Source organism: Acomys russatus, chromosome 16 (genome assembly GCF_903995435.1).
Source record: "Acomys russatus chromosome 16, mAcoRus1.1, whole genome shotgun sequence".
NCBI lineage: Eukaryota > Metazoa > Chordata > Mammalia > Rodentia > Muridae > Acomys > Acomys russatus.
Window position 1 is genome coordinate 527,038 of NC_067152.1, and position 27,771 is coordinate 554,808.

The 27,771-nt window shown below is 42.6% G+C and overlaps 1 protein-coding gene across 2 annotated transcripts in view; it reads left to right on the forward strand.

The window, feature by feature from the left end:
- The first annotated feature begins 304 nt into the window (after positions 1–304).
- Ncbp3 (nuclear cap binding subunit 3) overlaps positions 305–27,771 on the forward strand; it is a 32,556-nt gene continuing 5,089 nt past the window's right edge. The window contains exons 1-10 of one of the 2 annotated variants that reach the window (XM_051157905.1): positions 305–529; positions 2,478–2,543; positions 5,522–5,627; positions 17,694–17,819; positions 18,324–18,452; positions 18,667–18,743; positions 20,085–20,193; positions 21,948–22,047; positions 23,073–23,176; positions 25,601–25,886. In XM_051157905.1, coding sequence (XP_051013862.1) covers positions 347–529; positions 2,478–2,543; positions 5,522–5,627; positions 17,694–17,819; positions 18,324–18,452; positions 18,667–18,743; positions 20,085–20,193; positions 21,948–22,047; positions 23,073–23,176; positions 25,601–25,886 — 1,286 coding nt within the window. In that variant the 5' untranslated portion in view covers positions 305–346. The remainder of the gene's footprint in view (positions 530–2,477; positions 2,544–5,521; positions 5,628–17,693; positions 17,820–18,323; positions 18,453–18,666; positions 18,744–20,084; positions 20,194–21,947; positions 22,048–23,072; positions 23,177–25,600; positions 25,887–27,771) is intronic. The other variant, XM_051157904.1, reaches the window with a different exon arrangement.

Consider the following 27,771-nt stretch of genomic DNA (forward strand, 5'->3'; position numbering starts at 1 on the left):
TATTCATAGAGTTGTACGGGTTCAAGCCTTGGAAGTACTTGGCACGTAGTACTCGGCTCAGTACTTCTTAGGAAAAGTATAGCCCTCAAAGTCTAGGTGTTCTGGAACTTCAGACGACGGCCCACCTCCGTCCCTGTTTCGTCCCGCCCCCTCCCCCGCCAAATCCCTCCCCAAGCCCGTCCCAAGTTCCCGGGCCACCAAGGGGGCGCCCGAGATAAGGACGGCTCTCTGGTAGAAACGGACGACGCTCTAGCTAAGAGCGGCGCTCCTCCATGGTCAGCGGCGGCGACGCTCTAGGCGGCAGGTGTGAGGGGCGGGCTTTCTGTGGTTCGGCCGGCTGGCAGCTATGGCGGCCGTGCGCGGCCTGCGAGTGTCCGTGAAGGCGGAGGCCCCGGCTGGGGCGGCTTTGGGGCTTCTGTCGTCCGAAGTGGAGTCTGGCTTGGAGCGCGGCGAGCCGGAGCCCATGGAGGTGGAGGAGGGCGAGCTGGAAATCGTGCCGGTGCGGCGCTCGCTAAAGGAACTGCTCCCGGTACGGGCGAGGGGCGGGGGCTGAGCCGGAGGTCGCTGAGCGAGTGTCCCCTGAGGGGCGGCGAGGCGGCGGCGCTGGCGACGAGTCCGCGAACCTGGAGAGGGGCGCGAGCGCAGAAGGGTGGGGGGTCCGCGCTTGACCCGGAGAGAGCCGGAGCGGGAGAGAGGGCGCCGGGGCGCCCGGAAATGGGTGCAGAGAACGCTGGAGGTGGCGGGAGAGCTGGGAGAGAGAGAGAGTTGGGGACACTCCTCTCACTACCCCGGGTGCCGGCCGACCCGTGGCCCGGAGAGAACGAAGTGTGTTCGGCTGGAGATAAAAGGCATCCGCGGGCGGGAACAGAGTCTGGAACGTCACTCAAGGGAAGTGTTAGGTGGTGCTGGCATCCAGGTCTGGTGGGTCCCTGCACCGGCGGAGTTGGTGTCTGTTCAACGGGGCGCTCGCTCTCCGCTTGGGAGGGCTAGACCTGTCAAACAGCGGACCCTTGTGTGTTGGTGTCGTGGGTGAGGGTCGTCATGTCCCCGCGCACCTTCACTGCTCCTACTCGGTGGTCCCAGCTTCTGACACTGACACTTGATCTTTCTTTGGCCACAGTGAGTATGAGGAGGACGGTTTAGCTTGTGGTTTGGTGGTCGCACGTCCCGTTCTTAAAGCTGGTCTGAGGCCTGGATAGTTTTCACCTGAACTCCCCCCCCCCCTTAATTACGTGATAGCAGGTCTTTCTTTTACAAATATTAGACGTTGTGAGTAAAGGCTGAGGTAGTGATGACAAATGACAATGACTTTGGTAACAACATAATGGCAACTTTGCTGTTTTCTACATTCTGTCATCTAGATTTCGATGCCGTTTTGACTTAGGTGTTACCCATTCTTTCAGTTTAACATGTATGTATCACCCCCCCACACACACACTATGTGCTTAAGATCAGACTCCCTCTCGGAGTTTACCCTAGTAGGGGACACAAGTAAATAATTTCTTTTTGTGTTAACTGCTACAAAGAAAATACACCCTGTTAATAGAATAGAAAGTACAGTGACCAGGAGGGATGTATAAAAAAGTCCACTGAGATATAGTTAGATTCAGCCTTAATCCTAACCGACAAAAAGGGATCAACCATGCCAGTTGGAAGGGAGCAATTCCTAGCAGCGACGACAGCAAGCACAAAAGTCATGGGGATGGAAACAGGATTGTTTTGGAGACATTCTGGATTGTATTAAGCACAAAGGGGAGAGCGGAAGTCAGAAAGACAGACAGACAGCGTAGAGGAAAGCAGCGGCCAGAGACTGAATGCAGGGTCCAGGGTGCTGACTGCAGGCGGACCTGAGGCCTCAGTCCATTCCACCCATTTCCCCTCCTTTTTTTCATTGTATTAGGCTGGATTTTCCCATAGATCTAGGACTTTATGCATTTTCAGTGGAGGCGTTTGCTCCACCTGGTGGCCTTTCATGGGAAATTTGTCTTGTTAGGGAGCTAAGTGACTATCTCATTTTTGACTTTTTTTTTTTTTTTCCGCAAAAGCTTTTAGATGTTCGTTTATATAGATACCCTCAGTTGACAGAACTAATTAATATTTTGAACAGTGTCCTGTCTGGGGTCTAGAAAAGACTACTTGTTAGAACAGTTGATTGCTACTGTGCAGTGTCATAGATAGACTTCCTAATAACAAGGATTGTTAGAATGAAGAAGGATGGCTGAAAAGAAGAGCCAGTTGATGCCAGGTGGTAGTGGCGCATGCCTTTAATCTCAGCACTCGGGAGGCAGAGGCAGGCGGATCGCTGTGAGTTCGAGGCCAGCCTGGTCTACAAAGTGAGTCTGGGACAGCCAAGGCTACACAGAGAAACCCTGTCTTGAACCCCCCTCCCCCCAAAAAAGCCCCCAAAAAGAAGAGGTCAGGCTGCCTTTTATCATGGATTTTTCTGTCGGGACTTCTCATCACTCCTCTTCTGTTAGGACACAAGCAGAAGATATGAAAACAAGGCTGGCAGCTTCATCACTGGAATCGATGTTACCTCCAAGGTAAGACAGACTGATTATTTATTCAGTTTGATAAGACTTATGGTATAGTAAGTATTTTTGCCTCATTTTTCTTTTGTTGCATATATATATTATATAATATACATACATACACACATATGTGTCATATTATCAAATATATCTATCTACCCAAGAATGTCCCTATATATCCTGAAGATATTCAGGCAGCGTTTGTATGTGCTTCTATCCATGAAAAGACAGTCATTATACTTATATGCCTGTGCTTAACCATTTCCAATTTAATATTTATTATGTATGTGTTTTGTGTGTGCGTATGAATGCTCTAGCACACACGTGGAAGCCAGAAAACAACCTCAGGTGTTAGTTCTCATCTTCCATCTTTTCTTTTCTTCTCTCTCTCTCTTTTTTTTTTTTTCCTCTTCTTTGAGGCAAGGTCTTTCTACATAGCCCTGGCTATACTGGAACTCACAACAGAGGCCTACCTGTCTCTGCCTTCCAAGTCCTGGGATCAAAGGCATGCGCCACTGCACCTGGTGTCTTTTTTATTATTAGTACTAGTACTGATATTATTTTTAGATTTATATGTATGAGTGATTTGCCTGCATGTGTGTGAATATGTCATATGCTGACCTAGTGTCTGAAGAGGTCAGGAGAGGCCATCAGATATCCTAGAAATGGAGTTTGAGATGATTGTGAGCTGCCCAGTGGATCCTGGGAACCAAACCTGCATCTCTTTAAGAACAGCCAATGCTTTTAACTACTAAGCTGTCTCTCCATTCCCTTCTTACCTTGGTTTTGAGGTAGGATTTTTCTCTGGTTGTTTGACACTGTAGTACATGTTTTAGGCTAGATGCCTGCAAGCTTCTGAGGGACTCTTTCTCTCTGCCTCCTATCTCTCGTTCTGCTATAAGAGTGCGGAAATTATAGACATATGCCACAGTATCTGGCTTTTACATGGTTTCTGGGAATCCATGTTCAGGTTGTCAGGCTTATTACATGGCAAACCCTTTTACCCACAGAGTCATGCCATGTCCCTGGGCTCGAGAGTGCTTATTTGGATGTTATTTGCACTCTTAAGAAATGTGTTTTATTTCTACTTTCTATAAAAGTGTTAAAAGCACCCAACATATAAATAAGCCCTTAGTGTATGTCTATTTCTTACTGGTTGCCAACTTAGGAAAATAGGGATTTCTAGTTGTGTGTATGTCTAAGCTTTGAGGGCCATGCCAACTGAATTATTGCCAGCATCTGACAATATTGCCTTTTGCTAAGTGATCGCTGTTACCATTGTATCATCTTCACTATAGTACCTCAGAGTGAGGCCTCTCATTTTCCATGCAGTAGTCAGTGCATTGCTTAAGTCAGTTCAGTCCTTTTTTTCCCCTTCCTGATTGAAATGTGTACTGTTCAGTTTGAAACAGAATTTTCGACTTCAATTATATTTTTTATTTTGTATCTATATCAGTGTTTTGTCTCTATGTATAATGTTTACTATGGGCATGCCTGGTAGAGATCAGAAGAAGGCATCAGATCTCCTGAAACTGGAGTTGCAGACAGTTGTGAGCTATACCATGCAGGTGCTAGGAACTGAACCCAGGCCCTCTGTAAGAGCCCCTAGTGCTTTTAACTGCTGAGCCATCTCTCCAGCGCAATTTAAAATTTAATTGAGAGTATATACCTATATATACTCTCAATTAAAAACAAGAATAAAAGTAAATATGTCATACTTGGCTTTTTTCTTTCTTTCTTTTTTTTTTTTTTTTCTTTTTTGGTTTTTCGAGACAGGCTTTTTCTGTGTAGTCTTGGCTGTCCTGGACTTGCTTTGTAGGTCAGGCTGGCCTCAAACTCACAGCTATCCACCTGCTCTGCCTCCCAAGTGCTGGTATTAAAGGCATGCACCACCACCGCCCAGCGAAGTAGATGGCTCTTAACCTTACATCATTTTCTAGTATATTACCAGGTACCTGGGGAAAGGATTTAGCACTTAAATTGTTACTAAAGGATTTGGCTAGGAGATGGCTCAGTCAGTGAAGTGCATGCTGTGTAAACATGAGGACCTTAGTTAGGGTCCCTAGCACCCGGGGAAGAAAACAATGCATGGGAGTGTGTTCACATCTGTAATTGCAGCACACACATGCTGAAGAAAGTAGATTGTTTGTGCTAGGAAGACTTCAGTGAAAAAATTAGCATAATTATAGGAAATAATTGGAACATTGTTGCTTCTGCATGCCCACAAGCTTTCTTTAGTCAGACCTTCAGTCAGTATACAGTTAGTGAAGGGTTCTTGAGAGCCATTGGAAAATTATACTTGGACCTGAATTTATTTTCACTCTTGGAAGAAATTTACAAAGCTGAGTGTTTTTCAGCAAAGTGTCAGTGCTCTTTGTTACTTGAAAATGAAAACAGGCAATTCTATGCACATAAGGCTGGAATGGAGGAGACTATTTTCTGCTCTGGTGTTATTTTTATGTGGGGGTGTGGCTTTTAGAGAGTGAACCGTTCAGGCAAACATAATGTGGAAGAGCATAGTAGGTGTGATTACCATGCCCACAGACAGTGTGAAGTGATAGTGGTAGTTGTGCAGTTCCTAGAAATAGCACTGGGTCAGCTCTACCCTTGGCTAGTGGAGATATTTCCTGCAAACCTTCTTCCATTTTTCCCATCTCCATTTCTGCACTAGGAAAATTGAGAAAGTGAAGTTATCTGTTTTACCTTCTTGGCATGATTGCTGGTGATACATGAAATATCAGAAAACTTTCCAAACAAGTGTTGGTGGACTTCCTACTGTGTTCCAAGTGCAGGCATACGCTATGATGGAACGGAAATGATCCCAGCAGGCTTACTGTAGGCTCTGCATGTACAGTTTTCTGCAAAACACATTCTAAGGCACAGGTTGCTTACTTACTCTGATCTATTTTAAGGTTGCAGCATGCTGTTTGTGATTTAACTTTCCTCATCCCTTTTTTTAAAAACCTCTTTGACTTTTTTGTACTTTCTAGGAAGCAATTGAAAAGAAAGAACAGCGAGCCAAGCGCTTCCACTTTCGAGCAGAAGTAAATCTTGCCCAGAGAAATGTATCCTTGGACAGAGACATGATGAAGAAAGGTACAGTGTGTTTGGGGGAAATTTTTCATACTGTTCCAAGAGTGACTTCCTGGCTATCACTTGGTGTGTCTGACTTTGTTCTCTATGTCAAGTTCTCATCCAGATACGCAAGAGGAAGGTATTCTGACATCACCTGTGTAAAGGTGAGATTTTGTCAGATAGTTCTCAGAGCTAGAACAGTGGAACAAAAGAGATTGTTAAGGGAGACTAGGTCAGAGATGAGACATGCATCCTCTGCCTCTGTGGACCTCCTCAGCGAGCTTCTCTTTACCTTTAAGAATAGTGGAAGTGTCCCACCCTATAGCTTTCTTTTAGGGCAGCTGGAGCAGGTGGAATTTTATTGATACTAAAGCATGGTACATGCAGGCTTCCCAGTAATTATTGTCAAAGAGACCTAAAGCAGTTGTAGCCTATTTTATTAAGAGGTCATAGCAAGGCAGTTGATGGTGGGTTTTGTTTGTTTGTGATGCTGAGTTTACCCCTGAGACTCACTCATGCTGATGAAGTCAAATCAGGACATCCCCAACCTTTTCTGTTGGCTCGCTCGAGGCAGCGTCTCATGGAGCCCAGGCTGGTTTCAAGCCGAAGATGATTCTGAACTCATGGTCTTGCTGTTTCTACCTCCCAAGTTCTAGGATTTCAGGGGTACACCACAATACTTGATAGCAAAGTGATTTTTAAAAAAGAGAGCACTTCCCTCGAGCGAGCCTACATCCTTATTATTACCCTCTCATCTAAATCCAGGAATACAAAAGGCCTCTCATTTATAAAAGTTGGTGTTTATAAAGGGCTCAGGCAGCAGCTGTCTCACTTCAGGTTGAAGCTTTGCAGTGCTGTGAGTCTATGTAGTCCTGCTTGCTTGCTTGTTTGGTTGTTTTTTTTTGTTTGTTTTTTTTTTTTGTTTTTTTTTTTTGAGACAGGGTCTCTCTGTGTTAGCCTTGGCTGTCCTGTAATCACTTTGTAGACCAGGCTGGCCTCGAACTCACAGTGATCTGCCTGCCTGTGCCTCCCAAGTGCTGGGATTAAAGGTGTGCGCCACCACCACCCAGCTCTGCTTGCTTAATGAAAGCAGAAGCTCATTAACCTGCTGCATGAAGGAAAGAATGGCTACTGTGTGCGGGGAATGTGCTTTCTATGGCAGTGGGCGAAGCACATTACGTGTTTGTTTCTCACAGCAACCCTCTGAGAAATATATTTTATCATTATTTTACAAAGGAAGAAGCAGGTTGTAGAAGTTTAGTGAATTGCTCAGAGGTAATGAGTCAGGATTCTAACCTATGTCTATCTAACTTTAAAGACTTGTACCTTACTTTTAAAAAAATACATTTTTAATTGTGTGTGTGTCTGTGCACATACTGCAGCCTGTGTGTGGAGGTCTGAGGATAATTTGAGGGAGATGGTTCTTTCCTATTCTGTGGATCCAGGGAATCAGACTCAGATTCAGCTGCAAGTACCTTTACCCTCTAATGCCTTACTTTGAACACTTTTGGTCTATTGATATATATGAATATTTTATATGTAATATGTGTATAATACCATAGTTCTAGACCACTCTTTAGCCAATCCTAGAAGGACAGAGTAGTATGTTTGCAGAACTATTTACTCTTTTCTCTACATTGTGAGTTTAAGTTGAGAATGTGACCTTAGTTTTCTTGCAAGCTGGGATTCCAGGTCTAGGTAGGTCTAAGCATCAGGAAAAGTCCTGTGAAGGCTGGGGAAAGCCGTGTGGCTTCACAGTCATGTGCTAGTACAGTCTAGGCCTAGGAAGACCTTGGACTCTTCTCTCATAGCTGACCATGAAAGCTCCATGTTTTACTCCATCATTTGGCTTTTAGTCCTAGCCACAGTTGACCATGCCTTTCTCAGTGCTCCTTTGCCCTCCATGAAGCACCCCTGATTTTGTACTCAAAACACCCTCTTCTGTTGGTACCTTTAGGGTCACAAGCCCTTGTGAAATCTAGTGCCAGTTCTTTTGTGACTATGACAAGTTATTGAACCTTTACTATTTCTTGTCTACAAAATGGGAATGCAATATGTACCTTAATAATATTGTTTTAATTGGCCGGGCAGGCGGATCACTGTGAGCGCGAGGCTAGGCTGGTCTATAAAGTGAGTCCAGGACAGCCAAGGCTACACAGAGAAACTCTGTCTCAAAAAACAACAACAACAAAAAACCCAATAATATTGTTTGGGGGTTAAATTTTAGTCAACAATATTTATCCTGCTTATGGAAAAGCAATTAGAAGAATCTTACATTTCTGCTGAATTTTTGTTTTATTTGTTTTAGGCAGAATCTTATGTAGCCCAGGCTAGCCTTGGACTCTGATCCTCCTGCCTCTGACTCCCAAGTTCTGAGTTTATTGGTGTGTGCTATTTCATTTAAAAAGCAGTAGGTTTGCCTGGATATCAGCTGGGAGATATTGCTCATTTTATAGTGCAACCTGAAAACTGAGCCTTAGGCAAGATGGTCTAAATGATGTCTCTGAAGCCATCCAGATGAACTTAAGGTAGAATTGTGCGTGGATAGGCTTGGGTAAGCCCTATGGGTAAGCCCTAGAGGTCACTGTTGTTTTTGTATCTCCTGGGTAATCTAATGTGGAGTCAGGATGGGGAACCATTGGTTTTGAGCCAAGGTTCTGAAGCCAGGTTGCCAGGATTCAGATTCTTTTTGTAGTTCTATAGCCTTGGACAAATTGTCTAGCCACTACACACTCTTGGGAAGACATATAGACTTATCAGGAGCCTGACAAAATATTGCAGCTCTTAGATTGGTGCTTGACACATAGTATGCACCCAGTAGATGGTAGTTATCTGGCATTCTTCTAAGTAGTTACCTGAGCTGCCCAGCCTCTTAGAGAGGGGAATTGAAATAAGTATCTTCAAACCCACAGCTACACCAGGTGTCAAGTGATGTTTTTACCTTATTACTATCAACAACAATAGCAGTTGTTAAATGCTTACTAAGTTACAGTTGCTCTGCTCTGCATCTAATTTGTCCTTTTAGCAATCCCCTGAGGGATTTTACTGATGACAAAAACAAGGTGCTGAGAGATTGAGAAAGTTGCCTGAGGTTCCACAGCTGGGTACATAGCAGGACTGGGCTTGAAAGTTGGGCTGACTGGCAGCCTGTGTTTCTGTTTTGCCAGCATTCAGGCACACAATTTGAGATAGGCTACTTCTATTATGCATCAAAAAGGAGTTGCTCCTTTTGGATGTCTCATTGTTAAATTAAGCTTTGGTCACCATTTCTCCATGATCAGAGCTTTCATTCCCAATACTTCAGGCCCTTTGGCATCCAGAGATGGTGTGAGAATTTCTGGTTGCTGTGTGATTCCTAGGAAAAACACTATTAAGTAGTTCATGAGATACATTGACCTTTCAGGTGACAGATACGGCGTCACATCCCCTTCTTTCTTTTCTTTTGAGACAAGTTATTAGAACTCACAGTATAATCCAGGCTAGCCTGGAACTTCTAAGTACTGGGTTACTAGTGTGAGCTACCTCATTTGCCTCTGACCAGCTTTCTTTTGTGTGACATGTCTTTCTGGTTTCTTATCTCACTCCAGTTTCTAGGTTTTTGTTTGTTTGGGTTTTGGTGGGTTTTGAGGTTTTTGTGTGTGTGTGTGTGTGTGTGTGTGTGTGTGTGTGTGTGTGTGTGTGTGTTTGTTTTTTGTTTTTTATTTGTTTTTTTGTTTTTGTTTTTCGAGACAGGGTCTCTCTGTGTTAGCCTTGGCTGTCCTGGACTCGCTTTGTAGACCAGGCTGGCCTCAAACTCACTACAATCTGCCTGCCTCTGCCTCCCAAGATTAAAGGCATGTGCTACCACACCCGGCTTCTAGCCACTTTCTTAGGCTTTTGCACTAACATTGCCAGCAAGGTTGCACTAACATTGCCTTTTCCTTTGGCCTTCTTGCATGAATTCCTGATTTTAACAAATTTCTTATCTCTGATGGACCTTGCTTCTGTCAAGTTGGGTTTCTCTTGAGAACAAACGGTGCGCACATGCTCAACAAGTGCTCTCCCACTGAGCTGCATCACTCCCTCAGCCTTGTCTTATTTTGAGTCAGGGTCTCTGGCTGGCTTTGAACTTGGAGTCCTTCTGCTTCAGCCTCCTTAGGAGCTGCAATTAAGGCCTATGCAACCAAGTCTAGTTTTGACTTGCTACTTTTTGGTTTTTCAAGACAAAGTTTCTCTGTGTAACAACTTAGCTGTCCTGGAACTCTCTCTGTACACCAGGCTGGCCTCGAACTCAGATAGATCATCCTGTCTCTGCTCCCAAGTGTTCGGATTAAAGGTCTAAGCCACCACTGCCTGGTTTGACCTGCTTCTTTTAAAGAAAATTGTCCATTGTCAGTATGTATCTTATTCTGCTAAGTCAAACATCTCTAACCAGAGCTTCGGGGTGGTGGTACACGCATTTGGGAGGCAGAGGCAGGAGGATCACTGTGAGTTCGAGGCCAGCCTGGTCTACAAAGTGAGTCTAGGACAGCTAAGGCTATACAGAGAAACCTTGTCTGGAAAAAAACAAAACAAACAAACAAAACAAACCCATCTCTAACCAGTATTTTTTGGGGGGTGGTTTTTTGTTTGGTTGGTTTTTTGAAAGAGTCTCTCTGTGTTAGCCTTGGCTGTCCTGGACTCACTTTGTAGACCAGGTTGGCTTTGAACTCACAGTGATCCACCTGCCTCTGTCTCCCAAATGCTGAGATTAAAAGCGTGTGCCACCATGTCCAGCTCTAACCAGAATTTTTATTCTTTCATTCAATTTACTCTTCTCTCATATATTACACACTGGCTGTAGTGTCCACTCTCTCCTTCCTCCCAGCCCTGGTCCCCTGCCTCCCATCTCGGATCTACTCCTCCTTTGTTTCCCTCCTGAAAAGGGCAGGCCTGCCATGGATATCAACCCAACACAATATATCAAGTTGCAATAAGACAGGGTACCTCCCATCATATTAAGCCTGGATGAAGCAACCCAGTAGGAGGAAATGGGTCCCAAAAGCAGGCAAAAGAGTCAGAGACAACCTGCTCACCCACTGTGAGTCCTACAAGAGCACTAAGCTACACAACCATAACATAGGCAGGTCAGACCCATGCAGGATCCCTGGTTGTTGGTTCAGTCTCAATGAGCCCAGGCTAGTTGGTTCTGTGGGTTTTCTTGTGTCCTTGACTCTGTGTCTGGCTCTTTTTTTTTTTTTTTAAGATTTGTTTATTTATTTTTTACATATACAGTATTCCCCCTGTGTGCCAGAAGAGGGTACCAGATTTCATCATTATAGATGGTTTTGAGCCACCATGTGGTTGTTGGGAATTGAACTCAGGACCTCTAGAAAAGGAACCAGTACTCTTAATCTCTGAGCCATCGCTCCAGCCCCTTGTGTCTGCCTCTTAAAATCCTCCTTCACCCTCTTCTAAAGGGCTCCCTGAGTTCTGCCTAGTATTTAGCTGTGGAGTTCTGTGTCTGTTTCCATCAGTTGCTGGAAAAGCCTCTCTGATGGTGATTATGCTAGGCTCCTGACAACAAGTATAACAGAATATCATTGACCCCCCCCCCTTACTCCCCACTTGCTGGTTCTGTTTGGTTCTATCTGGGGTCTCTGGGCTATTCAGCCTCTGGTTCTCACCCTCCAGGCAGTGTTAGATCGGTCTCCCTTTGTGGAATGGGTCTCAAGCTAGACAGACTCTTTCACTTTTTTTTTTTTTCCCCCCGAAACAGGCTTTCTCTGTGTAGTTTTGGCTGTCCTGGACTTGCTTTGTAGACCAGGCTGGCCTTGAACTCACAGTGATCTGCCTGCCTCTGCCTCCCTACTGCTGGGAGTGCTGGGATTAAAGGCGTGCACCACCACACCCAGCTCCTTCACTCTGCTTTTGTGTTTAAACTACCTTTTTTTTTTTTTTAATCTGTAGGTTTTCTTTTTTAGTATTGTGATATTTTGTTAATATACAATGATGGTGTTGATACTGCGTTTTGTTACTTTTTCCTCTTCCTAACTCATGTAATTAAGTCCATTTTATTTATTATTTGTTTGTTTGTTTGTTTGTTTGTTTGTTTATTGAGGCAGGGTCTTTCTGTGTTAGCCTTGGCTGTCCTGGACTTGCTTTGTGATTAAGTCCATTTTAGCAGATAAACAAATATGTATTCTCCCTAACACCCAGACTTTTTCCTGTTTCATCACTGGGAGTTATTTTGTTTTCTTTTTTTTTCTTTTTTTTTTTTTTCCCCTCCTTTTGAGACAGGGTCTCACTGTGTAGTCCTGGCTAGCCTAGATCTAACTGTATAGACCAGGGTGGTCTTGAACTCAAAGATCCATGCACCTACCTCTGTTTCTCCAGTGCTGGGATTAAAGGTGCCTGGCTCTGTCTTGTTTTGTTTGTTTGTTTGTTTGTGGTTTTGTGTGTGTGTGTTGTTGTTGTTGTTACATTCTGTGGAGCCATCTCTTCACTTATCATGGCCTTCTAAAGTCTTCTCTAGATTTTAGCTTTTGGCTAGAATGAGTGCTTCCTTTCCTGCATGAGTCTCTGCTTACTGTCTGTCCTGCTGCTTTCACAGTGTGTGTTTGCTGGGATTAAAAAATCCTGAGAGAGCCGGGCGTGGTGGCGCACGCCTTTAATCCCAGCACTCGGGAGGCAGAGGCAGGTGGATTGCTGTGAGTTCGAGGCCAGCCTGGTCTACAAAGTGAGTCCAGGATGGCCAAGGCTACACAGAGAAACCCTGTCTCGAAAAACCAAAAAAAAAAAAAAAAAAAAAAAAAAAATCCTGAGAGGGGGAAAATCCTGAGGGTGGGGGCTGGAGATATGGTTTAGTGATTAAGAACACTGACTGTTCTTCCAGAGGTCCTGAGCAACCACATGATGGCTCACAACCATCTATAATGTGATCTAGTGCCCTCTTCTGGCCTGCAGGTGCATATGCAGGCAGAGCACTGTGTACACCATAATAAATAAATAAACTTAAAAAAAAAAAAAAGCCTGAGGGTGCTCTGTCCTCATGAACCTCTACTGCCAAGAGCCAAGAAAGTGCTCTTTGGTTTTGTTGTTGTTGTTATTGTTTTTAGATGATGTTTTTCTTGCTATGTAGACCTGGCAGGGTAGCCTAAAATTCAGGGCAGCCATCCTGCCTCCTCTGTCTTTCTGGTGCTGGAATTACAGATGTATACTACCAGTATTACCATGCTGGCACATCCTTACCCTTCATTTTTTTTCCTCTCTGTCTCCTCAGTTCTGGGATTAAAGGCCTATGCTACCATGCACAGCCATATTGCCCCTTTTAAAATTAGATTTTTCTTTTTCTTTTTTTGCTGTTGGGGTTTTGGAATCCCTTATATAGTCCAGATGTTAATTTCTTGTTGGAGGTATAATTTGCAAAATTATTCTCCTATTTTATAGATTGTCTCACCATTCTTTTTGGTTATTTGAGACAGGGTTTCTCTGTTGCAGCCTTGGCTTCCCTAGACTCACTTTGTAGACCAGGCTGGCCTCAAACTCACAGCAATCCGCCTGCCTCTGCCTCCAGAGTGCTGGGATTAAAGGTGTGTGCCAACTCGCCCGGCCCCTCATTCTGTTTTTTTTTTTTTTTAAGATTTATTTATTATATATAGTGTTCTGCCTGCTGTGTGTTTACTCGCCAGAAGAGGGCACCAGATCTCATTATAGATGGTTATGAGCCACGGTGTGGTTGCTGGGAGCTGAACTCAGGACCTCTGGCAAGAACAGACAGTGCCTTCAACCTCTGAGCCATCTCTCCAGCCAGTCTCCTCATCCTTTTGATTATTTCCTTTACTGTGAAAGTTTTTGGGATTGGTGTAATACATCTGTTTAGTTTTAGTTTTATTTCTTGGACTTTGGGGATCTTATCCAAAAAATCCTTTTCTGTTCCAGTGACCTGAAGCTTTCTTCGTATTTTCTTTTGGTAATTTGTTTCAGATTGTACAAGTCTTTAAGGAAAAAAAGAATGAATATATTGTACTTTCTGTGTATGAGTGTTTTGCCTGAATGTTTGTCTGTGTACCATGTGCATACAGTCCCTGAGAGCACCTATGGGTACCAAATCTGGGTCCTTTGCAAGAGTTTTCTTAGCCACTGAGCCATCTCTCCATCTCCTAAGTTTTTCTCAGGTATACCCAACCTGTGCTCTGTGGGCCCGCATGTGCCCAGGGTAACTTTGAATGTGCATAAATCAAAGCTATAACTTTGTTAGTACATGATGAGATTTGGGATGTGTGAGCTTTGTTTTGTTTCATAACTTGATTACATGGTTCTCCAACATGAGCTCTGTAGAGAAAGATGCTGTTGCAGTTCAGAAGGTTGGGTATAGCTGCATGCATTGGAGTTGCTAACAAGCACTAGCAAGTGTGTCAAGAAGAAAGAACTAGTTACTTTTCCTACTGCTGTGACAAAACGCCTGATAGAACAGCTGAAGGAAGGATTTATTTTGGCTCAAGATTTCAGAGGGTCACAGTCTGTCATGGCAGGGAGGTAAAGTTTGGTAAATTCCTACCGTTGCCACAGCTGGGCTGACTCTTTAGATAGAGTACATGAGAGGGGAAGGAAATCCATGGGCGTGCATCCCTCACACAGGAGCTCGGTGCACAAGAGTGGGAATGTGGCAGGGAGAGGCTGGAACCATAGTTGGGTGTGACTTTCAAAGCCCCCTCCCCTACCTGCTGACCTGCCTCTGCCATCTAAGCCCAACTTCCTCAGAGCTCTAGTCTGTAACCTTCAGGCTGAGGATGAAGCACTTAAAACCACAGTGGACACTCCATATCCAAACTAGTCAAAATAGTGTGCGTGGGAATGCAGATTAGGGAGCTGTATGGAGCAAGAGGCTATGTGTGTTCCTTAAAAAAAATTAAAAAATAGCATTGGAGAGATGGCTCAGAGGTGAAGAGCACTTCAGCTGACTGTACTTCTAGAGGTCCAGAGTTCAATTCCCAGCAACCGGTGGCTCATATGGTGCTTTTCTTTAGCCTGCAGGCAGAATACTGTATACATAACAAACAAACAAACAAATTAAAAAGTACACCACTTCTGAACCTATAACCGAAGAAAATCTGTGTGTGAAGAGACATCTGCATACCTGTGCATTTTGTTACTTACTGTAGCACTGCTCACATAGCCAAGGCAGGGAATCTAGTTAAATGTACATTTGTGGTGCTAGGGATTCAAGCTGAGGCCTTGCACATGCTAGCTACATCTCTGAGCTACACCTCCCCTACAAGCTAATGAATAGATTCCCATGGAATACTTTTTAGCTATATAAAAACCAAAACCCTGTCATTGTGATGTGATAGAAGTAGAGATCTTTATGTTAAGTGAAATAATCCTGCCACAGATAAACAGTAGCATATGATTCCGTTTATGAACTCTAAATTACATGAGCTCAGTAGGAGCAGAGCGTCAAATGCTAGTTACCAGCCTGGGAGAACAGGAAGGGCAGAGGAGTTGGCAAAGGCGGACCGATGGGCTGTAGCTGTAGGTCGGAGCGAGAAGACCTGGCTGTCGAATTGCATGGGGGGTGGCTATAGAGAAGGGTTATGCAATATATATTTCAGACATCTAAAGGAAAGGACTTTGACTGTTTATATAAGAAATAAATAATACGTGTTTGCTTAAATTTTGCTTTTGAGACAGAGCCTCGCCCTGTAGTCCAGGCTTTTCTGAAACTAACTCTATAGACCAAATTAGCTTTGACTTGTTGGTGATCTTCCCGCTTCGGTTTTTTGAGTGCTAGGATTATAGGCATGAGTCATCACGCCCTGTTTTCATGTATCAGCTAACAGAAAAACATGCTTGGGAGTAATGGGAACTGAATTTTTGTCAGACTTACTTGAGAAGAGGAAGTGAGGAAGGGAAGTTATGAGGCTCTGGTTTTGTACGGGATTTTTATTTGCAGAAGCTTTAAAAGTTAATACTACTTGTACAGGTTGATAGTCTTCTGTCATGTCCGTATCGAGCTTTGTCCAGTACTCCCTTCTGCTCTGCTTCCTTCCCACTACTCCTGGTCCACAGCTTCTTCCCTTTAGTCTCTGCTTGAGGTGTTTTAAGGAATTAAAACCAGGTAGTAGATATACAAGGATTTACAAATTCTTAATGGCTGCTCTTCCAGAGGTCTTGAGCTCAATTCCCAGCAACCACATGGAGGCTCACAACCATCTATAATGTGGTCTGGTCTGGTGCCCTCTTCTGGCCTGCAGGTGTATATGCACATAGAACACTCATGCATAAAATTAATAAATAAATCTAAATACATACATACATACATACATACATACATACATACATACATACATACATAAAAAGTTTAAATAAGATATTCTACTTGGGCCAGGCGTTGGTGGTGCACGCCTTTAATCCCAGCACTCGGGAGGCAGAGGCAGGTGGGTCTGTAAGTTTGAGGCCAGTCTGGTTTACGGACCAAGTCCAGGACAGCCAAGGCTACACAGAGAAACCCTATCTCCGGGACAGAGAGAAAGGGATAGGGGGAGGAAGGGGAAAGAGGGAGAGAATGAGAGAAAATCTACTTGAAGTATTTCATGGAAACATTCAGATGAATGTTCTTTTGATGGCTGTCAACTTTTTTTTTTCTCACCAGATGTAACAACTTTTTTCAATGTATTGTGAATGGGATCAGACTTCCTATGGCTATTAAGGTGTTTAATATTACATAATGATGTATTTACTTGTGGGTGAGTGCATGCTGTAGCATGCATATAGAGGTGAGAGGACAACTTCTAGGGGTAGTTTCTTCCACTTTGTTGAGGCAGAGTTCCTATGTCTGCTGTGCTATCTTCTCCAGGCCAGCTGACCCGTAAGCTCTGTCTCTGTTTGCCATGTAGAGACTGGGATTACAGATGCATGCCACTGCATCTGGCTTCTTAACATGGCATCTGGAACTGGAACTCAGCTCCTTGGGCTTATGTTGCAGCCAGTGCTTTAACTGCTGAGCCATCTCCCTGACCCCAGGAAGTTTTGATAACTTTTTTTCCCACTCAATATGTTTTAGAATCTCTGGTATATAATCTCAGTCTCTGTGTCTCTGTCTCTCTCTGTCTCTCTGTCTCTGTCTCTGTCTCTCTCTCTCTCTCTCTCTCTCTGTGTGTGTGTGTGTGTGTGTGTGTGTGTGTGTGTGTGTGTGTGTGATTTCTATAGTATAGTTTGAGTAAACTATGAATATGATATGGGTAAGCCATAGCTTAATACCTTCATGGCTGCTGGATTATTAGAAATAGTGCTGCCCTGAACATTGTTGTATGAGCTACTTTGTGAACACACATGTGTGTTAGGGTTAGGCTGAGAATTCATAGATATTTTAGGGTATATGCTACAGTACATTCTGATACCCTTTGAGGTATCCTTGTCATTGCTTCTCCTAGCAGAAGGAGCAGCTCTTCCCATGTGGCCAGTGTTTGTTTCATGAAAAAGAAAAGTCTGCCCAGTGGAAACTGGTATCTTTTTGGTTGGTTTTAGACAGTGTCTTACTATGTGGCCCTGGCTGGCCAGGAGCTCACAGTGATCTGCCTGCCTGCCTGCCTCCTGAATGCTGGCATTGAAGGTGTGCAGCACCACATCCAGCTTGGTATCTTCTTCATATGAATTTTCCAAATTACTAGGAAAGTCATCCCATTTTTTCATATTGGACCTGCCATTTATATTTCTGTCTGTGTAAAATTTTTTTACATCTTTTGCTCACTTTTATTTTGAGATTTTAAAAAATTGATTTGTAGGATGTCGTGTGTGTGTGTGTGTGTGTGTGTGTGTGTGTGTGTGTGTGTGTGTGTGTGACGAGACTGTAGGGTTTGAGACAGGCTCTAATACTGTGAATAATCCTATGGGGCAATGTATTTTATCAAGCTGAGCCCTGGGTGCCTATTCTGAATTGCATCATTTGCTTAATGTGTTTCAATGTAAACATTAATGCAGTTGACCTTGCCCTCTTGTTTTGTGTTCTTTTGAAATAATTTCTGTTTCAGCTTTTTCCTCTTCTAGAATCATTATCTAAACTATTGTAAAGAATTGCTAGCAAGCTTTACATAGCAGGTAGGAAATTTCTGTGTCTTGTTTTTCTAGCAATCCCCAAGGTGAGACTGGAGACAATCTACATTTGTGGAGTAGATGAGATGAGTACCCAGGATATCTTCTCCTATTTTAAGGAATATCCTCCAGCTCACATTGAGTGGTTGGATGACACCTCCTGTACGTATACCCACAGTTTCTGTTTAGAATGCTTTTGCTTATGATTTTTGAAGAGTTCTTGCTATCTTTGATAATGAATAATTATGACCCAAACTGTTTTTATTTAACCTCTGTTCTTAGCCTAGGAGAAAAAGTTAACCTGATAATACTTAGATAGCAGTCCCTGTGTTCCAGGAGGGTTTTCTTGGGGTAGGTATTACTGTAGCGCAGATTGGCCTAGCACTCTCTAGCCTCTGTCTGCCAAGTGCTGGGGTTGTAAAACGTGTGCTGCCACATTTGGCGTCAGACAGTTCATAGAATAATTATTTTGTAGAATTGGGTTTGGGAGGGTAGCTTTAGATGGCGTTCATCAGATGCTTTACCACTGCTTTTATACCTTTTCATGAGCTGGGTTTTGTATTAACTAACAGCCATCTATAGCCAGTGAGGCTGTGGCAATGAGCTCGATGCCAAATCTGCTCTCAAAAAATTTAACACTTGGATGTGGGTGATGCTTTATTTTAGGTAATGTGGTTTGGCTGGATGAGATGACAGCCACACGAGCTCTCATCAATATGAGCTCTCTGCCAGCCCAGGATAAGATAAGAAGCAGAGATAGCAGTGAAGACAAATCATCTGAGAAAAACAAGAAAGGTAACTACACAAAGAGGGCCCAGGCCCATTCTGTACACTGTCCTGTTCTGGGCCTTTGAGTAGAGCATTATGAACACTGCATCACCAGACGTTTCTGAGGTAAATTATGATGCTTGGGTTTATCAGTCAATAGGAACAGGAAACATTGGGCTTTTTAAATTTTATAAGATGGGGTTACAGTAAGGTTCCTCTTGTCCCTCACACTCCATTTTAGATAAGCTGGAAGACAGTTCAGATGACGACGAGACTGAAGAAGGAGAAGTTGAAGATGAGAATTCAAGTGATGTAGAGGTTAGTAATAGGACAAAGATATTTGTAATGTTTTATTGGAACAAAAATACTTACTGTCTTTTTAAATGTAAGACTTAAAGATTTAGTAAGCTGTGTTCTTTGTCTAACGTTTACCATGGAACCTTCTGAAGGTGTACTGGACTCTTAGCCTTTTAGTTTGTGTGGCTGTAATAGTTCATCTTGAAATTTTAGAATAGTGCTTATACTTGTGTAGAAGAGAAAATAGGTTTATTAAATACTTTGAGGGGCTGGAGAGATGGCTCAGTGGTTAAGAGTACTTACTGCCTGCTCTTCCAAAGGACCCGGGTTCAATTCCCAGCACCCACATGGCAGCTCACAACTGTCTGTAGCTCTGAGATCTGACACCCTCACACCAATGCACATAAATAAAAAAATTAAATAAAATATAAAAAATAAAAAGAAATACTTTGAAGTGTTACCTAACCAATAAAATATAAAAAAGCAGTAGGGGTTGTTAGAAATGTTAAAGTGTGTTCATTTGAAACATTTTGTGTATGTGTGGTGCTGGAACAAACCTAGGGCCTTGGACATGCTAGGCAAGTGGTGTGCCTCTGTTCTGTGTCCTCAGCTGAGTATATTCATTTCAAGTTTAAATGGTAAGTGTTTACTATATACCAAATTCTGGAAACATTTTTACTAAGTAAAAATATCAAGTTAAAAAAAAAAAAGCCCTTACCTCACTGGAGGCTACATTGTAGAAGGGAAGACCGACACACAGTTACATATTGTTAGGAGACACAGTAAAGGGTAAAGGGAGCGAGAAAGAAGCCTATAGAGATGGTCCATACTATGCTTGCAGAAGCCTTGAGTTTGATTTCCAGCATCCATATGGGATGGCTCACAACTGCCTGCAATACCCAGTACATGATATCACACATTGTCCTGTCCTCTACATACAACTGCACTCATGTGCACATAACCCCACACGAACACATAGATGTACATGACTTTTTAAATGTTTATAATAGCCAGATGTGGTGGTGTACGCCTTTAATCCCAGCACTTGGGAGGCAGAGGCAGGCAGATCGCTGTGAGTTCAAGGCCAGCCTGGTCTACAAAGCGAGTCCAGGACAGCCAAGGCTACACAGAGAGACTCTGTCTCAAAAAACCAAAACAAAACAAAACAAAACAAAAAAATGTTTATAATAACATAGAAAATGATGATAGAGAAGATCTGGCTTCAGAAGTCTCCAGAGGAATGAGTACCATAACACTGATGAGTATAAAAGGTAGAATGTTTCTTAATGGTTACTCTAAAGAAAAAGTATGAAAAACGCTTAAATTTTTATATTGAAAATATTTCTTTTTTTTCCCCTTAAGTTGGATACGTTGTCTCAGGTAGAAGAAGAGTCTCTGTTAAGAAATGATCTTCGTCCAGCTAACAAACTTGCTAAAGGAAATAGACTATACATGAGATTTGCTACAAAAGGTAAATTTGATATTTGGTATTGATTTTTGGATAGAATGATGAATTACTGAATGAAACTTTCCTGTTGACTAGAAGTTAGCCTCAATGCTCCCAAAGCTCCTTTTAAACAAATACTTTATGAAAAAGTAATTTATTGACTGAGAAGGAATTTCTTTTACATATGTATTTGTTATCTATATTAATTTCATTGTTACATTTCCACACATGCTTGTGATGTACTTGGATCCCATTTTATCCTCTTTACGTACTATTCATACATTCCTTCACCTTCCCTTTTTACCTCCCCTTTTACTTAACTCTGAAATTCCACATAGAAAAATAAGCAGGGTACTTTGTGAACTTTTTGTTTGTTTGTTTTTCGAAACAGGGTTTTTCTGTGTAGCCCTGGCTGTCCTAGAACTGACTCTGAAAACCAGGCTGGTGCGGAAGTCAGGGATATAACTGTCTCTGCCTCCCCAGTGCTGGGATTAAAGGTGTGAGTTACATATCTGGCTTGAGACTTTGTTTTTAAGAAGGAAGTTTTATTAAAGTAGGAAATTTGTGGGAGCCATAGATGGCTGGGCACTGGACCAGAATGCATTGACAATACTCAGGGTGCCCTCTAACATGCAGAACCCACCACTGAAGTGCTGCTGTGGATAGACTTAGTTAGGGGTACACTGTCTGATCCAGGGCTTTATCCCAAAGATACCGCCATGTCTGTGGCAAGATTGCTGGCTTTGAAATGCATGAGATTCCTTGGGCACACACTGGGTCTACCACTGTGACCATCCTGGTCAGTGTAGGTAACAGAGTCATAGCCAGTAGTAAAGGTGTTCTTTCAGTTCCACTGTCATCCCACTTGAACCCACTTGGGAGTCACTGGACGGACTCGAGACTTTCTTACCAAGGCCTAGGCCAGAGTCTAGCAGTGCTAGTAGAAGTCAGATCTTGCAGAGACTCTTCCTGAACCAGAGCTTTGAATGCATCACCTTTGCCTTGGTGTCTTTGGGTTGGTTTCAGGTGAAATAAAGCTGAACAATGTAGGCACCTCAGTGTAGTAGCCAGCGAATGCCAAAGACCCCCTTCCTCCCAGTGGGAGAGCTCATTGTCTACCATGTCTGCCTGTTTCACCAAGTTCTCATATGGCTTGTCATAGAGGATGCACACCTTTGCTAGTGCCAGCAAGTAAGCCAATAATTTGTGCCGAATAACAGATGAGTCCTGTAGTGCTTAGCTTGACTGACACGGCTTCCTAGGGAACAGAAGCACACAATGGGAACGCATGGTGATGGTCATATCAGTATTGCCACCAGTGTCTACCATAGTAGACAAAGGTAGCTTTGTAATACTACTTCCACATAATTTCTGTGCCCCTATATTCCAGCAGAGGAAATATCTTGTCTCAGTAGAAGATCGCACTGTATTTCCCAATTTGGGACAGTGCCTTGAAGTTACTGTAGAGTCTTTTGAGGGTTGATGGAATGAGCTATTGCAAATAATGTTCTGATAACCATGGGTGTTCAGATATCTCTACAGCTAATTTTGATTCCTTTTGGGCATATATCCAAAAGTAGTATAGATAGATTATATGGTCCTTTTATTGCTATATTGCAAATTTCAGGTCAACCTGGGCTGCATGAGACCCTGCCTCCAACAAAACAAAATAAAACAAAAAAACAAACAAACAAAAAAACCCTCAAACATCCATAATCAAGCAGTCTATATTATCTTCATACTCAGGAAACCCTAAGTAACTGTTTATTAACTTTCAGATGACAAAAAGGAACTTGGAGCAGCCAGAAGAAGTCAGTATTACATGAAATATGGAAATCCAAATTATGGAGGCATGAAAGGAATTCTTAGTAATTCATGGTGAGCTGAAAACCTTAAAATATGGTAGCTGTTTGTCTATCTTAATGTTTTTATTAGCATATAATTATTGTACATAATAGGCTTCATTATGACATCAGTGTACATGTATATAATGCATTTTGATAGTTTGATCTTGGCTTCTCCTGCCCCCACCCACTCCTCTTCCAACCAGCTCCCTTCTACTTTGATGTCTGTCTTGTGTATGAGTGGCCAACTGAGTTTCACTGGGGCTTTTGGGACCACGGGACAATGGGTACCTTACCAGTAGTCACTGAAGAAATCTCTCCCTTCCAACTCAACTACAAATTGCATATAAATCATGGGGCCCTATGAGTGTTTCCCTATTCCATAACAGGAATTGATGAGCTCAGTCTTGTGTAGGTTCAGTGCAGGTAATCATCACAGCTGTGAGTTCAAAAGGGCTGCAGTCGTGCTATACCTAGGAAGTCTGTGTTCACCGCACTTCACCCTTCTCCAGCTCTTGATTCTTTCTGGCCCTTCTTCCACAGTGTTTCTTGAGACCTGGAAGGGGTGACATAGATGCCCCATTTATGCTTAGGCATTCAAGAGTGTTTTAGTCTTAGCACTTTGACAGTTTCAAGTCTCTGTCTTCACTGGTGACCACTGCAAAATATTTTGTTTTGCTTTTAGTTTTTTGAATTAGTGCCTCATGTAACCCAGGCAAGTCTCAGACTCCTATGTAGCCAGGCAGGACCTTAGATTCCTGATCCTCTTGCCTTCACCTCCCAAGTGCTGGGATTACAGACACATGCCACCAAGCATGGCTTAAAAATGCAACACCACTTGAGCTGTTTTCATCCTGAAGTTTGTGTGCTATGGCGGAATGTCCGAGCCTCCTGTGGACTAGAGAGCCATGAGGGCAGAGCTCATTCCTAGCTGTGGCAAATGACATGAGAACGCTGTTTCGGCACCTAACACTGTGCCCTTGTGGAGCTGGAATGAGGTGGACTTCAGCATCCTTCCTATTGGTTTCTGATGGTGTGCTTATTTTGGCAATATTGCAGGAAGCGAAGATATCATTCCCGTCGCATTCAGCGGGATGTGATCAAGAAGAGAGCCCTGATTGGGGATGACGTTGGCTTGACGTCGTATAAACACCGACATTCCGGTAGTTGCCTGCTCAGCTCTTGGGTAGACATACACATGTTTGGCTCTCGAAATCGTATTTTTATTCTTAACACAGTCTTTTAAGGTTCCAAACTTTATTATCCTCTCTTCATTGCCCCTACCCTCTGTAAACATAGAGGAAAGTAAGTCAAGTCATGGTTAATTTTAAATTGCCCATGCAAGAGGTCACATGATTTTTATAAAACTATTCTAACAAAAAAGACCACATGTTACAGAGAGAAAACTAAAAATAAAAAATTTCTTAGGAACTTAATTTTTCTACTATTAATTATCAACAACTGCATGAAAACGACCTTACCAAATGGACTGACTTTGTTTTCCCTTTTTTTGATAATGGGAGTAGGCTGCTGTGTTGGGTGTTTTTACACATTGGTTTTTGCATATGGATGCTGCCAAAACATGGGACATTATGACTTGAGGCTCTTTTCTTTCTCTCTTTCTTGTATGTTTATTATAAAGGAACCATTTCATTATGCCTTCTAAAAGATTGAATTTTATTTTGCTGTGTACAGTCTTCTACTTTATAGAATTAAGCAAATCAGCATACAGACAAAATAGTGTGCACAGATGTTGGTATCATTGGGTTGAGGCAGGAAGAGGTAGAGTGTACTTTTAGCTAACAGATACAAACAGAATTGTATCTTTGAAATCTCCATATTATTAATAGATGTATTTTCTGTTATACTTTTCCAATTTCAGTTACTTTAAGATACTCAGATACTTTAAGATATACTCAGCTGAGTGTAGGACACCTTTAGTCCTAACACTTGGGAAGCAGAGGCCAGTGGATCTCTGTGAGCTCTAGGCCAGCCTTGTCTACAAAGGCTACACAGAGAAACCCTGTCTTGAATAACAAACAAAAAAAGATACTGTTGTAACCTAAATATATACTTTATATTCTCTTTTCCCACTTACAAGCATTACTTCATAATCTTTTTTTTTTTTTTTTTTTTTTTTTTTTGAGTCAGGGTTTCTCTGTGTGGCCTTGGCTGCCCTGGACTCACTTTGTAGACCAAGCTAGCCTCGAACTCACAGTGATCCACCTGCCTCTGCCTCATGAGTGCTGGGATTAAAGGCATGCGCCACCATACCCGCCTTCATAATCATTTTTTAAAAAGATTTTTTAATTATATATCAACGGGGAGATGTTGGTTTGTATAGTGCCTGTGGAGGCTAGGAGAGGGTGTCAGATTCCCTTGGAACTGGAGTTATAGGTCATTGATTCTGGTTCTCTGCAAGAGGAGTATGCACTCTTAACCACTGAGCCATCTTTCTAGCCCCATAGCCCATAAACTTTAGAGTTAATGTTGATTTTTATTATTAAGAGCTATCATGTGGCATAAAATGACACTGAATATGGAACTAGTGAATGTTGAACCATACAAAACATTACATTATTCTCATCACCTAATCAGTATGTAACCTTGTTGTACCCATTTTTCTGCTTAAAAGATAGCTGATTTAATATGCATCATTAATTAATTGGCCTCGAATTTACAACTGACAGCACTGTAACTCATGCCTGAACAAGGCTTATTTAGTATAGTTATTTTCTTTTTAAAAAAAAGATTTATTAGATACACAGTGTTCTGCCTGCCTGTACCCCTGCAGGCCAGAAGAGGGCAGCAACTCTCATTATAGAGAATTGTGAGCCACCATGTGGTTGCTGGGAATTGAACTCAGGACTTTTGGAAGAACAGCCAGTGCTCTCAACTTCTGAGCTATTTCTCCAGTCCCCCCAGTATAGGTATGTTCTTTATGAGGTACACTACCATCCTTTTACAGCACATGAGATTTCATCACTGTATTTAACAAGACCTTTTTATTTATTTATCGAGACACTTTTTCTCTGTAACACAGGTGTCCTAGAACACACGATTAGACCAGACTGGCCTTGAACTCTCAGAGATCCACCAGCCTCTCAGTGCTGCCTGGGATCAAAGGCATACACCACCACACCTAGCCATTTTTAAGCAGTAAAATTAGCAAATAAAAGTGCACACACACAAATGTGAAAACACGGCAGTTAATTAATTGAAAAGGACTTTGCTTACAGTATAAGAAAAAAGGTGGTGTTGCTGTGGCCTTGGCCACTCTCAGTCTGCGTGTGTCTTCAGATGTTCTTGAAAATGCCTCGAGTGTTGACATAGGAGTCACAAATCAGCCTGGCATATTGATGAATAACGGAGATTGGTTATGTTGTAGCTGAATGCTTGTGTATTCATGCTTTGGCCAGTCTCCAGGAGAAATAAATAAGAATGGGGATGGTGCCCAGTGAGCTCTTATAGACAGCGCTCCAATACAGTTTCAGCGGCGGCATTCTGCCCTGCTGCCAAAACGTAGAGATCATGCTTGTTAGCTCAGCCTTAGGGTTAGTGCTAACCTTTGGGTCAAATTTCTTCAGGGTTAGTGAATGTCCCTGAGGAACCTATTGAGGAGGAGGAGGAGGAAGAGGAGGACCAGGACATGGATGCAGATGACAGGGTCGTGGTGGAGTGCCACGAGGAGCTCCCAGCTCTCAAGCAGCCCCGTGAGCGAAGCATGTCCAGGCGGTCCAGCGCGAGCAGCTCAGACTCAGATGAGATGGACTATGATCTGGAACTGAAGATGATTTCCACTCCCTCCCCAAAGAAAAGCATGAAAATGACCATGTATGCAGATGAAGTGGAGTCGCAGTTGAAAAGTATTAGGTAAAATACTCTCCCTCTTTTCAATCAATGTTAACTTTAAATTTACTTATTTATTTTGTCAATACCGAGGGTTGAACCCAGAAGGTCCTCTTGTGTACATACTAGGTAAGCACTGATGTGTGTGTGTGTGTGTGTGTGTGTGTGTGTGTGTGTGTGTGTAGTATGTATGTATATATTCCTACTCTGTAATGTGATTTTCTATTTTCAGATAGGGTTTTTTGGTATCGGTGTCCTGGAACTCACTCTGTAGACCAGGCTGTCCTCGAACTCAGAGATCTGCCTGCTTCTGTTTCCCAAGTACTGGGATTAAAGTCATAACACCACCATGTCTAACTTTGATTTTCTTTTTTTTTTAATATTTACTTTTATTTTATATATATGAGTGTTTTGCGTGCATGAGCTTCTATGTGCCATATTCATGCAGTGCCCTCAAAGACCAGAAAAGACCATGAGATCCCCAGGAACTGGAGTTACAGATGGTTGTGAGCTGCCATGGAGGTCCTGAGATTCAAGCTCTGGTCTTCTGGAAGAACAGCCAGTGCTCTTAACTGCTGAGCCATGTATTCAGCCCCTTTACTTTGATTTTTAAGTGGTAATTACAAATGCAATTCCTCTTCATGTTGTAATTATTTTTACCCTAATTTTCATTCCTTTGTGGGTGTTTGATAGAAACATCCAATTTTTTTCTCTATATAAGCAGTAGTTGTTGCATAGACAGTATAGAAAATGAAACCACTTATATTTCCAGACATTTGTTATATTTTTCACTATATGTAGTGCATTATTTGACACTATCATTATTTAACTACTTATAAAAAATTCTTTATTATAATTTTCATGCTCAAATGCATACATGTGTGCTCATGTATGTGTGCCTACACTACAGTGCATGTGTGGAGGTCAGAGGACAATTTGTGGAGTCAGTTTTCCTTTACTATGTGGATTCTGAGTATTGAACACAAGTGGTCAGGCTTGGAAGCAAGTATCCTTACCTGCAGAGCCGTTTGTTGGTTTGGGTTTTGGGTTTTGGTTTGTTTTTGAAATTGGGTTTCAGTACATAGCCCCGGCTGGCTTTGCATCGTCATTCTTCCCCAGCCTTCTGCGTGCTGGAGTTACAGGTGCTCTACTACACCTAATCCCTTTTGATAGTTTCTGACATTTCCACTAATATTGCACTAGCTAAATAGCGTCCTTCAAGTCTGCCCTGCTATAGAAAATAACCCACATGTTTAAAAATCTGTACATCTTGCTAGATTCCTTCCTAGGTCTTCACCCACGTTACTGCCTGTAACTCACACCCTCTCCAGGCCTAAATGCTACTGTTCTTCTCTGTGGGTCTCGGGAACAGAGACCATAGTTACTTTAATGAGCAGATTTAATAAATATAGATTTTATTTACATTTTTTGAAAAATTGAAACTAGCCGGGTGTGGTGGCGCACGCCTTTAATCCCAGCACTCGGGAGGCAGAGGCAGGCGGATCGCTCTGAGTTCGAGGCCAGCCTGGTCTACAAAGTGAGTCCAGGATGGCCAAGGCTACACAGAGAAACCCTGTCTTGAAAAACCAAAAAAAGAAAAAAGAAAAGAAAAAGAAAAATTGAGACTAAAACAAGTAGGCTGGATTTGAAGGAGCTATGTAACATACGCAGGATGTGAGGTTGTGAGCATCCTGCATCCTGCATCCTGCATCCTGCCTTAGTCTTCCAAATAACTGAGATTGAGGCCTGTTCCATCAGGCCCTGCGTCTTTCTGAGGTATTATTTGATAGGAAAGAAAGGCCCTTTTAGTGTCGATTTGTGTGGCCTTGTTCACATCTTTGTATTTGGTTTTCATAGAACTAATAGATAATTCTAGCATAGTAATGCTCTCTACCATAGTAGGAGGGTC